The sequence below is a fragment of the Mirounga leonina genome, unplaced genomic scaffold (assembly GCF_011800145.1).
Source record: "Mirounga leonina isolate KUSES-001 unplaced genomic scaffold, KU_Mleo_1.0 Mir_53, whole genome shotgun sequence".
Lineage (NCBI taxonomy): Eukaryota > Metazoa > Chordata > Mammalia > Carnivora > Phocidae > Mirounga > Mirounga leonina.
The window spans coordinates 13,062,890-13,074,523 of NW_023270807.1; the positions used below are offsets into that span (position 1 = coordinate 13,062,890).

At 41.1% G+C, this 11,634-nt stretch overlaps 1 protein-coding gene across 3 annotated transcripts in view; it reads left to right on the forward strand.

Annotated features, from left to right (window-relative positions):
- The window catches only part of ANKRD66 (ankyrin repeat domain 66), a 25,072-nt gene continuing 13,438 nt past the window's right edge, over positions 1-11,634 (forward strand). For 2 of the 3 annotated variants that reach the window (XM_034991150.1, XM_034991151.1), the window contains exons 1-2: positions 1-137; positions 6,566-6,748. In XM_034991150.1, the coding sequence (XP_034847041.1) occupies positions 71-137; positions 6,566-6,748 (250 nt within the window). In that variant the 5' untranslated portion in view covers positions 1-70. Of the gene's footprint in view, positions 138-6,565; positions 6,749-8,766; positions 8,996-11,634 lie in introns of all 3 variants that reach the window. The other variant, XM_034991149.1, reaches the window with a different exon arrangement.

The window sequence follows — 11,634 nt, forward strand, 5'->3', positions numbered from 1 at the left end:
GGGCACCCCCTCCCGAAGCTGACGTTGATTGGCAAGCTTTAATGAGGAAGGAGGGGCCAGTTTCCATGACATGAACACAACAAAGCTCTGGCCCCTAAGACGCCTGCCAGTGCTGAGAGCCTCAGATTTCAAACAAGGTAGTAAGTATTTTTACATTACTCCTGCCTTCAGATGTTTACTAGTTATTATAGATCATTCATGTTTATTAGAACTTATATCTACTGACTACTTTTTTACATTTAGATAGATATTCAGGTGTACTTAATCAAATTTACAAAGATTTATGTGAAGGAGAATTTGCTAAATTTCAGTAGTCAGTTGTAGGCTAGTGAATTGGGTGTTTTCTACAAATAATTTTTTAAAGAAAACCTCTAATTAATAGTCATTTTTTAAACAGCTTTAATGAGACATAATCCACATGCCATAAAATTCATTTATTTATGTATATAATTCAGTGACTTTTAATATATTCAAAGTTATGAAAGCATAACTTTGCTTTGCTCCACTGTCTAATTTTAGAACATTTCCTCATCCCCCAAAGAAATCCTATTTTTAGTATATGTGCTGCCAAAGCGAGCACCCCCAAAGAAATCCTATACTTACTAGTAGTCACTTCCCACTCCTACCTCATCCCAGTTCTAGGCAACCAATAATCTACTCTCTATCTCTATGGATTTGCCTATTCCGGACATTTCACATAAATAGAATCACACTATATGTGGTCTCTTGTGCCTGGCTTCTTTCATTTAGCATGTTTTCAAAGTTCATCCATGTTTTAGCAGGGGCCAAACTTTATTCCTTTTTTAGTGTCAAATAATATTATATGTATGAGCTCCCACACTTTATTCATGCATTCATCCACTAATGGACATTTAGGTTGTTTCCACTTTTTCATTATTATAAATCATGCTGCTTGTAAACATTTGTATACATGTTTTTGTGTAGACATATATTTTCATTTCTTTTAGGTATATACCTAAATGTGGAGTTACAGGTCATATGATAACTCTATGTTTAACTTTTTGAAGGACTACCAAAGCGGCTGCACTGTTTTATATTCCTACCACATGTATGAGGGTTTCAACTTCTTTGCAACCTCACCGACACTCATAATATCTGTCTTTTTGATTACAGTTATCCTAGAAGGTGTGAGCTGTGTGTCAGTGTTGTTTTGATTTGCATTTCCTTCATGACTAATGAGGTTGAACATCTTTTCATGTACTTATTATTTGGGGCGTATTTTCATGAGCATATTATTTTGGAGAAACTTCTGTTTATATTCCTTGGCCATTTTTAATTGAGCTATTGTTTTATTGTTGGATTGTAAGAGTTCTGTATATATTCTGGATACAAGTCTCTTATCAGATACGTAATTTGCAAATATCTTCTCCCATCCTGTAGTTGCTTTTATACTTTTTCAAAGGTATTGTTTACAGAAAAAAAAATTTGGGGACGGCTGGGTGGCTCAGTTGTTGGGCATCTGCCTTCGGCTCAGGTCATGATCCCGGGGTCCTGGGATCAAACCCCACATCGGGCTTCCTGCTCTGTGGGAAGCCTGCTTCTCCCTCTCCCACTCCCCCTGCTTGTGTTCCCTCTCTCGCTGTCTCTCTCTCTCTGTCAAAAAATAAATAAAATCTTTAAAAAAATTTTTTTTAATTTTGGTGAAATCCAGCTTATTTATTTATTTTTTCTTTTGTGGCTTATGCTTTTGTTGTTATATCTACGAACCACTGCTTAACTCAATGTGATGAAGATTTACTCCCGTGTTTTCTTCTAAGAATTTTAGTTTAAGGTCTTATATTTAGGTCTGTAATCCATTTTTTAAAAGAATTTATTTATTTATTTATTTGAGACAGAGAGAGAGAGAGATCACAAGAGAGGGAAGGAGCAGAGGGAGAGGGACAGGCAGACTGCGCCGAGAGTGGAGCCCAAGGCAGGGCTCGATCCCAGGACCCTGAGATCATGACCTGAGCTGAAACCAAGAGTCGGACGCTCAACGAACAGAGCCACCCAGGTGCCCCTAGATCTGTAATCTATTTTAACTTAAGTTTTGTCTATGACGTGAGGGAAAGGATTGACTTCATTTGTGTGCAATATCTAATTGTGTCAGTACCATTTGGGAGGATTATTTATTCCTCACTGAATTTTCCTGGCACCTTTATTGAAAACCAGTCGACCATAAATGTAAACATTTATTTCTGGACTCTCAATTCTATCCCATTTCACTCTATATATCTATCTTTATGCCACACAGTGTACTTCATTCATATCACAAGTTGATTACTGTAGCTTTGAAGTAAGTTTAGAAATCAGGAAGTTTGAGTCCTCCTACTTCATTCTTTTGCAAGGTTGTTTTGATTCTTCTGAGTCCCTTGCGTTTATTTCCATATGAATTTTTAAGATCAGTTCATCGGTTTCTCTGCAAATACATTAAGCAGCTCATTGGAAACTTCTACTTGAATTACAGCTTATCTGTGCGAAGTTGTGGGATTTTCTTGGTGTGAACTCAAGTGTGAAACAAATGGGGTTGATTTAAGCATAAACCTGCTTCAAGGTTTGTGTAAAAGGCAAGCATGGGTTTCATGACACTGATTCTAAAACTGGTTTGGCTTTTTGTGATAGCTGCAGGTTAGAAATCCTCTAGTACTTCTGTTTACTATTTTATGTTATCATTGATCCAATGCTCCAGTGTAAGGGTTTTCTACTAAAACAAATAAGCCAAAAAGTTAAAGCGTATCCTATGCCATCTTCCGTTACCTAGCATGGACTGGTGCTTGCTTCGTGCAAAAAGGCATGTTCTTGTCTGATACAGCTAATGATCCCTGAAGCACTGCAGGCTGAGGCCCAGGCCTCTATTTTTTTAAAACCCACCAGTAATTCTCATGTAGTCCATCAGGGAAGAAGAGCAGCTACATCCTTAGTGCCTCTCCCTTACCTCAGGTCTCCCCCCTCCCGTAGAGCCAGCGAGCCAAGGCTACTCAGTGTGGTCTATGAACTAGTAGTTGTTGTGGGGACTTGCTACAAATGCAGGACCTCAGGCCTCATCTTAGACCAGAATCTGCATTTTACCTACATCCCAGATACTTTATATAGACCAGAGGTTGGTAAACTATGGTCTACAGGCCAAGTGTGGCTCACTCCATTTTTTCGGGCCCGTGGTCACCGCCTATGATGGTAGCACTTAGTGGGCGAGCCTGTGAGCTTTGGGAAGCCAGCTGCTCCCAAGTCTGCTCCTAGTCTGTCTCCTGAGCCCACAGCTGTGCCTGGCCTCTGCCCAGGGCCCTGCTGGTCACCACCTACACTTCGGGAACTCTGCTGTCAGCAGTTTCTGGGCACTGAGCAATAGAACTAGTTCAATGAAGTCACCTTGACTCCCACCAGCTTTCAACTTGAAATGGTTGGGCTCTTGGAAAGGAGAGAGGGCATGCTGGGATCTGGGCATTCCTGGGATAGAAGGAAAGTAACCTTCCTACCAGCCAGACCCCTCCCCCCACCTCAAGCTGGTTGCTCTTCCCCCTGAGATTGTCACCAGCTGAGGGCTACTGAGCACAAAGCATGTTCACCCACCGCCACCACCCCTTCCTCCCCCAGGATGGCCCATCTCTGGCTGGAGATTTTCTCTCGTTACATAATAGTTATGTAATGTTACATCATAGTCTTGATTTTTGCCTCTTGGCCTACGGAGGCTAAAAAAATTTTGTACCCAGCCCTTTACAGGAAACATTTGTGGCTCCTTGGTCTGTATATCAAAGCTGGAGCCACTTGCCCTTTGCAGAATGTGCCTCCCCCACACACGCACTGTGCCTGAGTTGGATCTCCCATCACTGCCAGGGCCCAAGATGACTCTTACTCATCCCTTCGGGACCCAGCTTAGGTCACTTTCAGAAAAAAGTGCCTTTACTTCCCAGTCCTGGGGAATGGTCCTTTCCCTCTATCCCCAGAAAATCACCACCATCATAACACTTAGGAGATTGGATGTTAATTGTGTTATGTACTTCTCTCCCATTCTAGGGCTGTCCTCGTATTTCAGTGTACATTAGTTGGTCTGATATGAAATTCACATTTCTTTTTTTTTTTCCTTTTTTTTTATTCTTATGTTAATCCCCATACATTACATCATTAGTTTTAGATGAAGTGTTCCATGATTCATTGTTTGTGCATAACACCCAGTGCTCCACGCAGAACGTGCCCTCCTCAATACCCACCACCAGGCTAACCCATCCTCCCACCCCCCTCCCCTCCAGAACCCCGTTTGTTTTTCAGAGTCCATCGTCTCTCATGGTTCGTCTACCCCTCCGATTTCCCCCGCTTCATTCTTCCCCTCCCGCTACCTTCTTCTTCTTCTTTTTTTTTTCTTAACATATATTGCATTGTTTCAGAGGTACAGATCTGAGAGTCAACAGTCTTGCACAACTCACAGCACTTACCAGAGCACATACCCTCCCCAGTGTCTATCACCCAGTCACCCCATCCCTCCCACCCCACCCCCCACTCCAACAACACTCAGTTTGTTTCCTGCGATTAAGAATTCCTCATATCAGTGAGATCATATGATACATGTCTTTCTCTGTTTGACTTATGAAATTCACATTTCTAATAAATTCCTAGGTGATGCCGCTGCTGGGCCACAGTGTGTCTGGCTGATTCCAAACTCTTCTTGAGATCTCAACTTAAATGTTGAGATCAAAGAGACATTCCTGCTAGCCCCACCTCAAGTGGCTCTCTCCTCATTCTTTTCTTCTGTCCCAGCCCTTTATTTGTTTATATCAGTAATTCTCAAACTTGTTGGTCTCAGGACTCCTTTACACTCTTAAAAATTCCTGAGAACCCCAGAAAGCTTTTGTTTATATGGATTATAGCTATCAATATTAACCTTATTAGAAAAAATTTAAATGTTTATTAAATCATTTACAAAATCATAGTAAGCCTAATATACAATAAGATGAATGATATTTTTATGAAAAATGATATTTTCTAAAGCAAAAGAAGTGAGAACAGCTTATTTATTTATTTATTTATTTATTTATTTATTTATTTATTTATTTTTTATGTAGTTGAATCTCTTTGCTATGTGACTTAATAGAAGACAGATGTATTCTTAGCTATTCTGCATTCAGTTTGTTGTTTTGGTTGAAATATAGAAGGAAGGGGCACCTAGGTGGCTCAGTCTTTTAAGCATCTGCCTTCGACTCAGGTCATGATCCCAGGGTTCTGGATGGAGCCCCATGTTGCGCTCCCTGCTCAGCGGGGAGCCTGCTTCTCCCTCTCCCTCTGCCTGGGGCTCCCCCTGCTTATTCTTTCTCTCTCTCTCTGTCAAATAAATAAATAAAATCTTTAAAAAAAAAGAAATATAGAAAGAAAATCTGGTTCCACACATATATAAAATTGGAAAAGGGAGGAGTATTTTATAACCTTTTCAGATAACTGTGGATATTTGTCTTTAATACTACACCAAAACTGGACACGTGGTAGTGCTTTACAAGTAAGTTGGAATCTAAAACAATCTCGTACTTTTCATACTGTGTCTCACTAAAATCCATTGTCTTATCTTGAATGAGTCTCTTTACCCATGCATGATTTTGTAACATCATCCGCTTGTCCTTTGTTCACGGAGTTATGCAGACTTTCCAAATGTTGACACATTTTGTTATACAGTATTTTAAAATCATTTTTTACGAAGTCATGTAGTCAAAGGTCAACATTTATAAAAAGAACTCTTACTACTTTAGTTTCCTTATTGAAACTAGCTTCTTTTTTTTCCTTTTTTTTTTTTTTTGACTCTGTGTGTGCTGGTGAAGAATACCATGACTGCTAATCTAGTTCGGTGCCACTGCCACTGCCTTGTTTTGTGCTAAGGTACCAGCTGCTTTCTACATTGTTGCTTTTGAACCATGAGGGCAAATGTCAGCACAGTGAACAAGGCCAGTGACATTTTAATATGATAATGAAAATAGTTTTGATCTCATGGATTCCCGGAAAGAGTCAGGATTCCTAAGCATCTGTAGACTATAGTTTAAGAATTGTCAGTTTATGTCTTAATGCTGTAAAAAATTTGTAAGCATTTTATTTGCATGTTTACGTCTTGTCCATCTGAATTGGTGTGCCAATAGTATTAAATTTCTATGGAGTGCCTGCTCTGTGTCCAGTCAGTAAATTTTTCACATGGATTGTCCCTGTATCCTCACAGCAACTCTGACAAATTATATCCATGCCATAGATGAGAAAGGTAAGGCACAGAATTGCACAACTAATTCAGAATCACACAGTTTGGAATAGGAGTAGGGAATAACACTGATAAGTGGTTTGAGGCCAAATAGAAAACCCCAAACCAAGAGTTCATCCTATATTCCTGGGGGCAGAGGGGAGCCATTGATAGTTCTTCAGTAGGGGACTGGCATATACTAATCTCAGTGGCTGAAATCCAAATACACCCTCAACAGAACACACACATGCGAATTTGTGAGGTAAGAAAGAAAGTAAATGATAAAGAATCCTATGGAATCACTTTATTCCTATGGAATAAAGAATTGTAGAGAATTTCCTAAGCAGTATGTTTTTCCCATAGGTTTTTTTTTTTTTTTGGTCATGGAATTGACCAAAATGTCGGACATGACAAAGCTCCACCAAGCTGTGGCTGCAGGAGACTACAATTTAGTGAGAAAGATTTTGAAAAAAGGTCTCTGTGACCCAAACTACAAGGATGTGGACTGGAATGACCGAACCCCACTTCACTGGGCTGCAATCAAAGGTGAGTGGGCAGTGCCTGGGTAAAATCCATCCCTTGGAGTCCACCTTTCATGAAGTTACCAGTCAGTAGTCTGTGTGCGGTAGTGGAAAGAACATTTCTTGAGAGCCAAATGGAACATGTCGACCCTGGCAACACCACTTACTGGTTGTAGCACTTTAAGCAAGTTATTTAATGTCTCTAGGCCTTAATTTATTCACCTACACAGTGGGAACCGTCATTATCTTGGAGTCTTGCGGTGAGGATTCGCTAAGATAATGGGTGTACATGCCTAGCACATAGTTTGCTCTCAATTAATATTAGTGCTCTGCCCTCTTGACCTCCAACAGGAAAGGTAGGACAGGGACTCTGTCATGTTCACTGCTGTATCCCCCACCCCTCACATGGCTCAGTTACGAACTTGGAGGAGGATAGTGGCAAAAACTCAGCCATTGGGCTTGTCAAGGCCTTCAGCAATAGAACGCCATTGAAGAATGTTAAGGAAGAGAGTATTATAGTCAACTTGCTTTTTAAAAAAAACTGTTTGGATTTCTGTATGGAGAATGCATTGGCTGGAAGCAAGGCCAGCCGCAGAGAAATCAGCTGGGAGAGTTTTGCAGAAATTTGGGTACAAAGTGATGGTAACTGTACTGAAGCCCCTTTGAGTGAACGTTTGCTGTACGCTGGGCATCATGCTGTATGCATTATGTCCGTGATTTCATTTGTACTTCACAAGAACTCGGTGAGGTAAGTAATAACGTTTTTCTTTTTTTTTTTTTTTTAAGATTTTATTTATTTTTTATTTTTTTTAAAGATTTTATTTATTTATCTGAGAGAGAATGGGAGACAGAAAGCATGAGAGGGGAAGGATCAGAGGGAGAAGCAGACTCCCCGCCGAGCAGGGAGCCCGATGCGGGACTCGATCCCGGGACTCCAGGATCATGACCTGAGCCGAAGGCAGTCGCTTAACCAACTGAGCCACCCAGGCGCCTGTAATAACGTTTTTCACTTACAAATGAGGAAACTGGGCCTCAGACCTTTGTTTCCTGTCTGCTATTCCACAGTTAGCAAGTGTTACTTACCAGCAGGTATGAGCCCACATCTTGTGGATGGAAAGCTTGTGCTTTGAATCTGGCTAACTATAAAGTAGGTGAGACTTAAAATATTTTTTATTGAGGTATAATTGAGATACATCATTATATCACTTTCAGGTATACAACGTAATGAAATTTTTGTAGATATTATGAAATGACCACCACAGTAAGTGAAGTTAAAATCCATCACCACATATAGTTACAAAAGTTTTTTTTTTTTACAAAAAGTTTTCGTGCAATAACTTTTAAGATCTATTCTCTTAACAACTACCAAATATGCAAAACAGTATTATTAACGATAGTCACCATGCTGTACATTACATTTCCAGGACTTACTTATTTTATAACCGATGTTTGTACCCTTTAACCCCCTTTACCCATTTCTCCAACCCCTCAGCCCCTGCCTCTGGCAACCACCAGTTTCTTCACTGTACCTCTGACCTTGGTGTCTTTTTGTTTTTTTAGATTCTACATATAAGAGAGATCCTATGATATTTCTTTTTCTCTGACTTACTTCACTTAGCATAACGCCCTCAAGTTCCATCCATGTTGTTGCAAAATACTTGCTTTTGAATCACCACTGAGGCTGCCAAAAGGAGTGAGCCTTACCAGTGCCCACATAGGCATGCAGAGGTGACTTGGGAGGGGAAGCAAGATTCCTAGGAAGGGCCTGTGGGAATGAACAGGGGAAGGGAGGATCCTGGAGGGAGTAGATGGAATACATGCAGAGCCCAGGACTCTGGTGGGAGCAAGGTTCCTGAGGTAACGGTGGGGCTCTGAGTCCCAGGTAAGAGACGGAGACGGAGGAGAGGATGATGCTAGGAAACCAGGAAGGGCCTCAAAGCAAGTGTCATCCCTTCTTTTACACTATCCAGGCTACGTCTGGCCCTAGTCAGGCAGAGACATTTTAATCTTAACCTCCTCCTGTTTCTTCCTGGTACATCTAAGGGCACATGGAGGTGATGCAGCTCCTTCTAGAATATGGAGCCAGGCCCTGCCTGGTAACTGATGTGGGCTGGACTCCAGCTCATTTTGCAGCCGAGTCAGGCCATGTGAATGTGCTCAAAGTTCTCCATGCATTGCACGCCGCCATCGATGCCCCCGACTTCTTTGGAGACACACCAAAGAGGATCGCACAGATCTACGGGCAGACCGCCTGTGTGGCGTTCCTGGATAAGTAAGTTTCATTTATTTCCAGTTAGAGAAATGGTAGAGAAACAGGAGCCTGGGGTCAAGGTCTTTGCCGACTCAGTTGTCTGAGGTCCATGAAAATGAAACGAGCAAATTCAGCTGACTGTCATTTCTGTTGTTTTTATTTCTTTTCCCTGAAATGACTAGTTTGGGTGGAAACTATATTGTTTTAGATTATGTGAAATCTACTGTTTTTCTATTATACCAAAGTTATAATTATTATAATGATACATATTTATAATAATTTTAACAATATTTAATTATTATAATTATTGTTTTAGACGATAGAACAATTATCTCAGATAAGAGAGGTGGGACACCAAATTTGAAAATGGGTCATGGTAGAAGATTCGTGGAGCCCCTTCAGATCCCTGAAAGGTATTCCAACCAGCTGTGTGACCTTGGGCAAGTTAAGCCACCTTGCTGACCCTCAGGTTTCTCATATTAAAAAGGAAGCTGGTGAATTAGGCTATCAGCTGTAAGGGCCCTTCTACCTTTAAAAACTTCTATTCATCTATGAATCTTCTACTCACACACTCACCAAAGACTTTTCTAGCACTTGTTAATTTTTTTCTCTCACCCACTGCATTCAAATAGAATTACGTATCAATTATGTACTTGACAGGTACAGCTTTGGGAGGGATGGAAATAAAATTGGGGAATTTATAATCTGGTTGAGTTAATAAGTAATTCGTATAAGAGGCAGTAAAGTAAGTGAATGAGGGCAGCGTTGCTTGAAAACCAAAATGAGATCCATAGAAAATCTATCTATAGGGCGGTTCACAGTGGGAAGGGGGAATGACTGTATAATGCCCTTCTAAGAACGTGCAAATGAAGTTATCTTCCAGAAGTTAAACTAGAGTTGCTTACGATGTGATTAGATATCTGTAGAAGTAACCCAAGAGACTTTCTCTTAACAGTGGTATTCAAAATCAGGGGCGCCTGGGTGGCTCAGTCAGTTAATCATCTGGCTTCGGCTCAGGTCGTGGTCCCAGGGTCCTGGAATCGAGCCCCGCATTGGGCTCTCTGCTCAGCGGGGAGCCTGCTTCTCTCTCTCCTTCTGCTTGCCGCTCCCCCTGCTTGTGCTCTCTCTCTCTGTCAAATAAATAAATAAAATCTTTAAAAAAATGTTCAAAATCATAATCAAATTGATTTGGGGGGTAAAAGCAGAACCTTGAGTCCTGACTCAAAGACTCTTCTCCCCATTCCTGCGTCATCTCCTACATTCAGTGACCTCCATCCATTGTGGACCTCAGCATCTGCAACATTGTTCTCTGAACGTTTAAAAACTCTATATCACTCTGTGACCATAGCTCCCTTTCTTCATTTTGCCAGTTCCTGGATCATCACACAGGTATTTGTGTGCATCAAGACCTCTTCTCATTCAACTGCTTCTTTCTCTCCTGATTGATCATCAGCCTGAAGGTTTCATGATCTTCCATCTGTCTGCCATTTGGACACCATGATATACTACTTCTTCCTCTCTGTTCGCATGATTCTTAAATTTCCAACCTTTTGTCCTCCTGTACCATGTGACCCAGAATTCCCACCCTTGTATCAGTCTCCATCTTCACTCCTGTGCTTGGTCTGGGAGAGAAAAAACCCAGGAATAAGTTCATGGGCACCACCAGAAGTTCTGGGATTTCTATCTTCAGCTGAGCCCTCAGAACAGTTTGGCAATCTGTCTCCCTGTCCTGCTCCTTCATTGACAGCTCACATCCCTGTCATACCTCAGCCTGTCCCTCAGAAAGTAGGCTTTCTACTGCATAGAAAATATTGAAGCCAAGGGTTTACATGTTTAAACCTCCTCCTACATGTTGTCCCTCTATATAGACCCCGACCTAAACCTTTATATCTCCTACAATGTCATCATTCCTGTGTTCTTTGTTGCATCTTTTATTCTCCTGTATTTTTAGCTTTTTTCTATTTCTTCCCCCCCTCAGTCCTATCTGACCTGTGAACATGTTCAAATAGATCTTATTGAACAAACACACAAACATTTAGAGGTCCTTTTACTGTCTGCTGTTTCTTTCTTCTTCCTGCATTTCTTTCTTTCTTTTTTTAAAGATTTATTTCTTTATTTGGGGGGGGGGCAGAGGGAGAAGGAGAGGGAAAGAATCTTAAGGAGACTCCACGCTGAGCATGGAGCCCTACATGGGGCTCGAACTCTTCCTGCATTTCCATGCTACTTAAATGTTAATCTATGTAATTTAATGTTAATCTATGTGGGTGTCTTCCTCATCCACCTTTGCACTTCTTTTCCATTTTGTACTGAATCAGTGCTCATCCAGGGAGATCCTTGTTGCGAAATCAATGGCCTCTTCTCAACTCACGTCTTACCTCCACTTAATTTGATATCTGATTACTCTTCTCTTTTGGCGTGTCTCTTTGGATAACGTTTTCTCTTCTCTGGTGCTATTCTCTCCTATTTCTCCTTTTACCTATCTGATCATTTCTTCTCATGATTTTCTTGAGCTCCTATTCTTGCATGACTTTTAGAGGCTGAAATTCCTGGGGATCCTGTCCTTGGCTTTCCTCTGCTGACTCTCTCTGCAAAAATCTCAGCCCCTCCCCAGTGACTAGTGGGTGGATGAGTGTGATACATGATCTCAGCATAACTGAAAT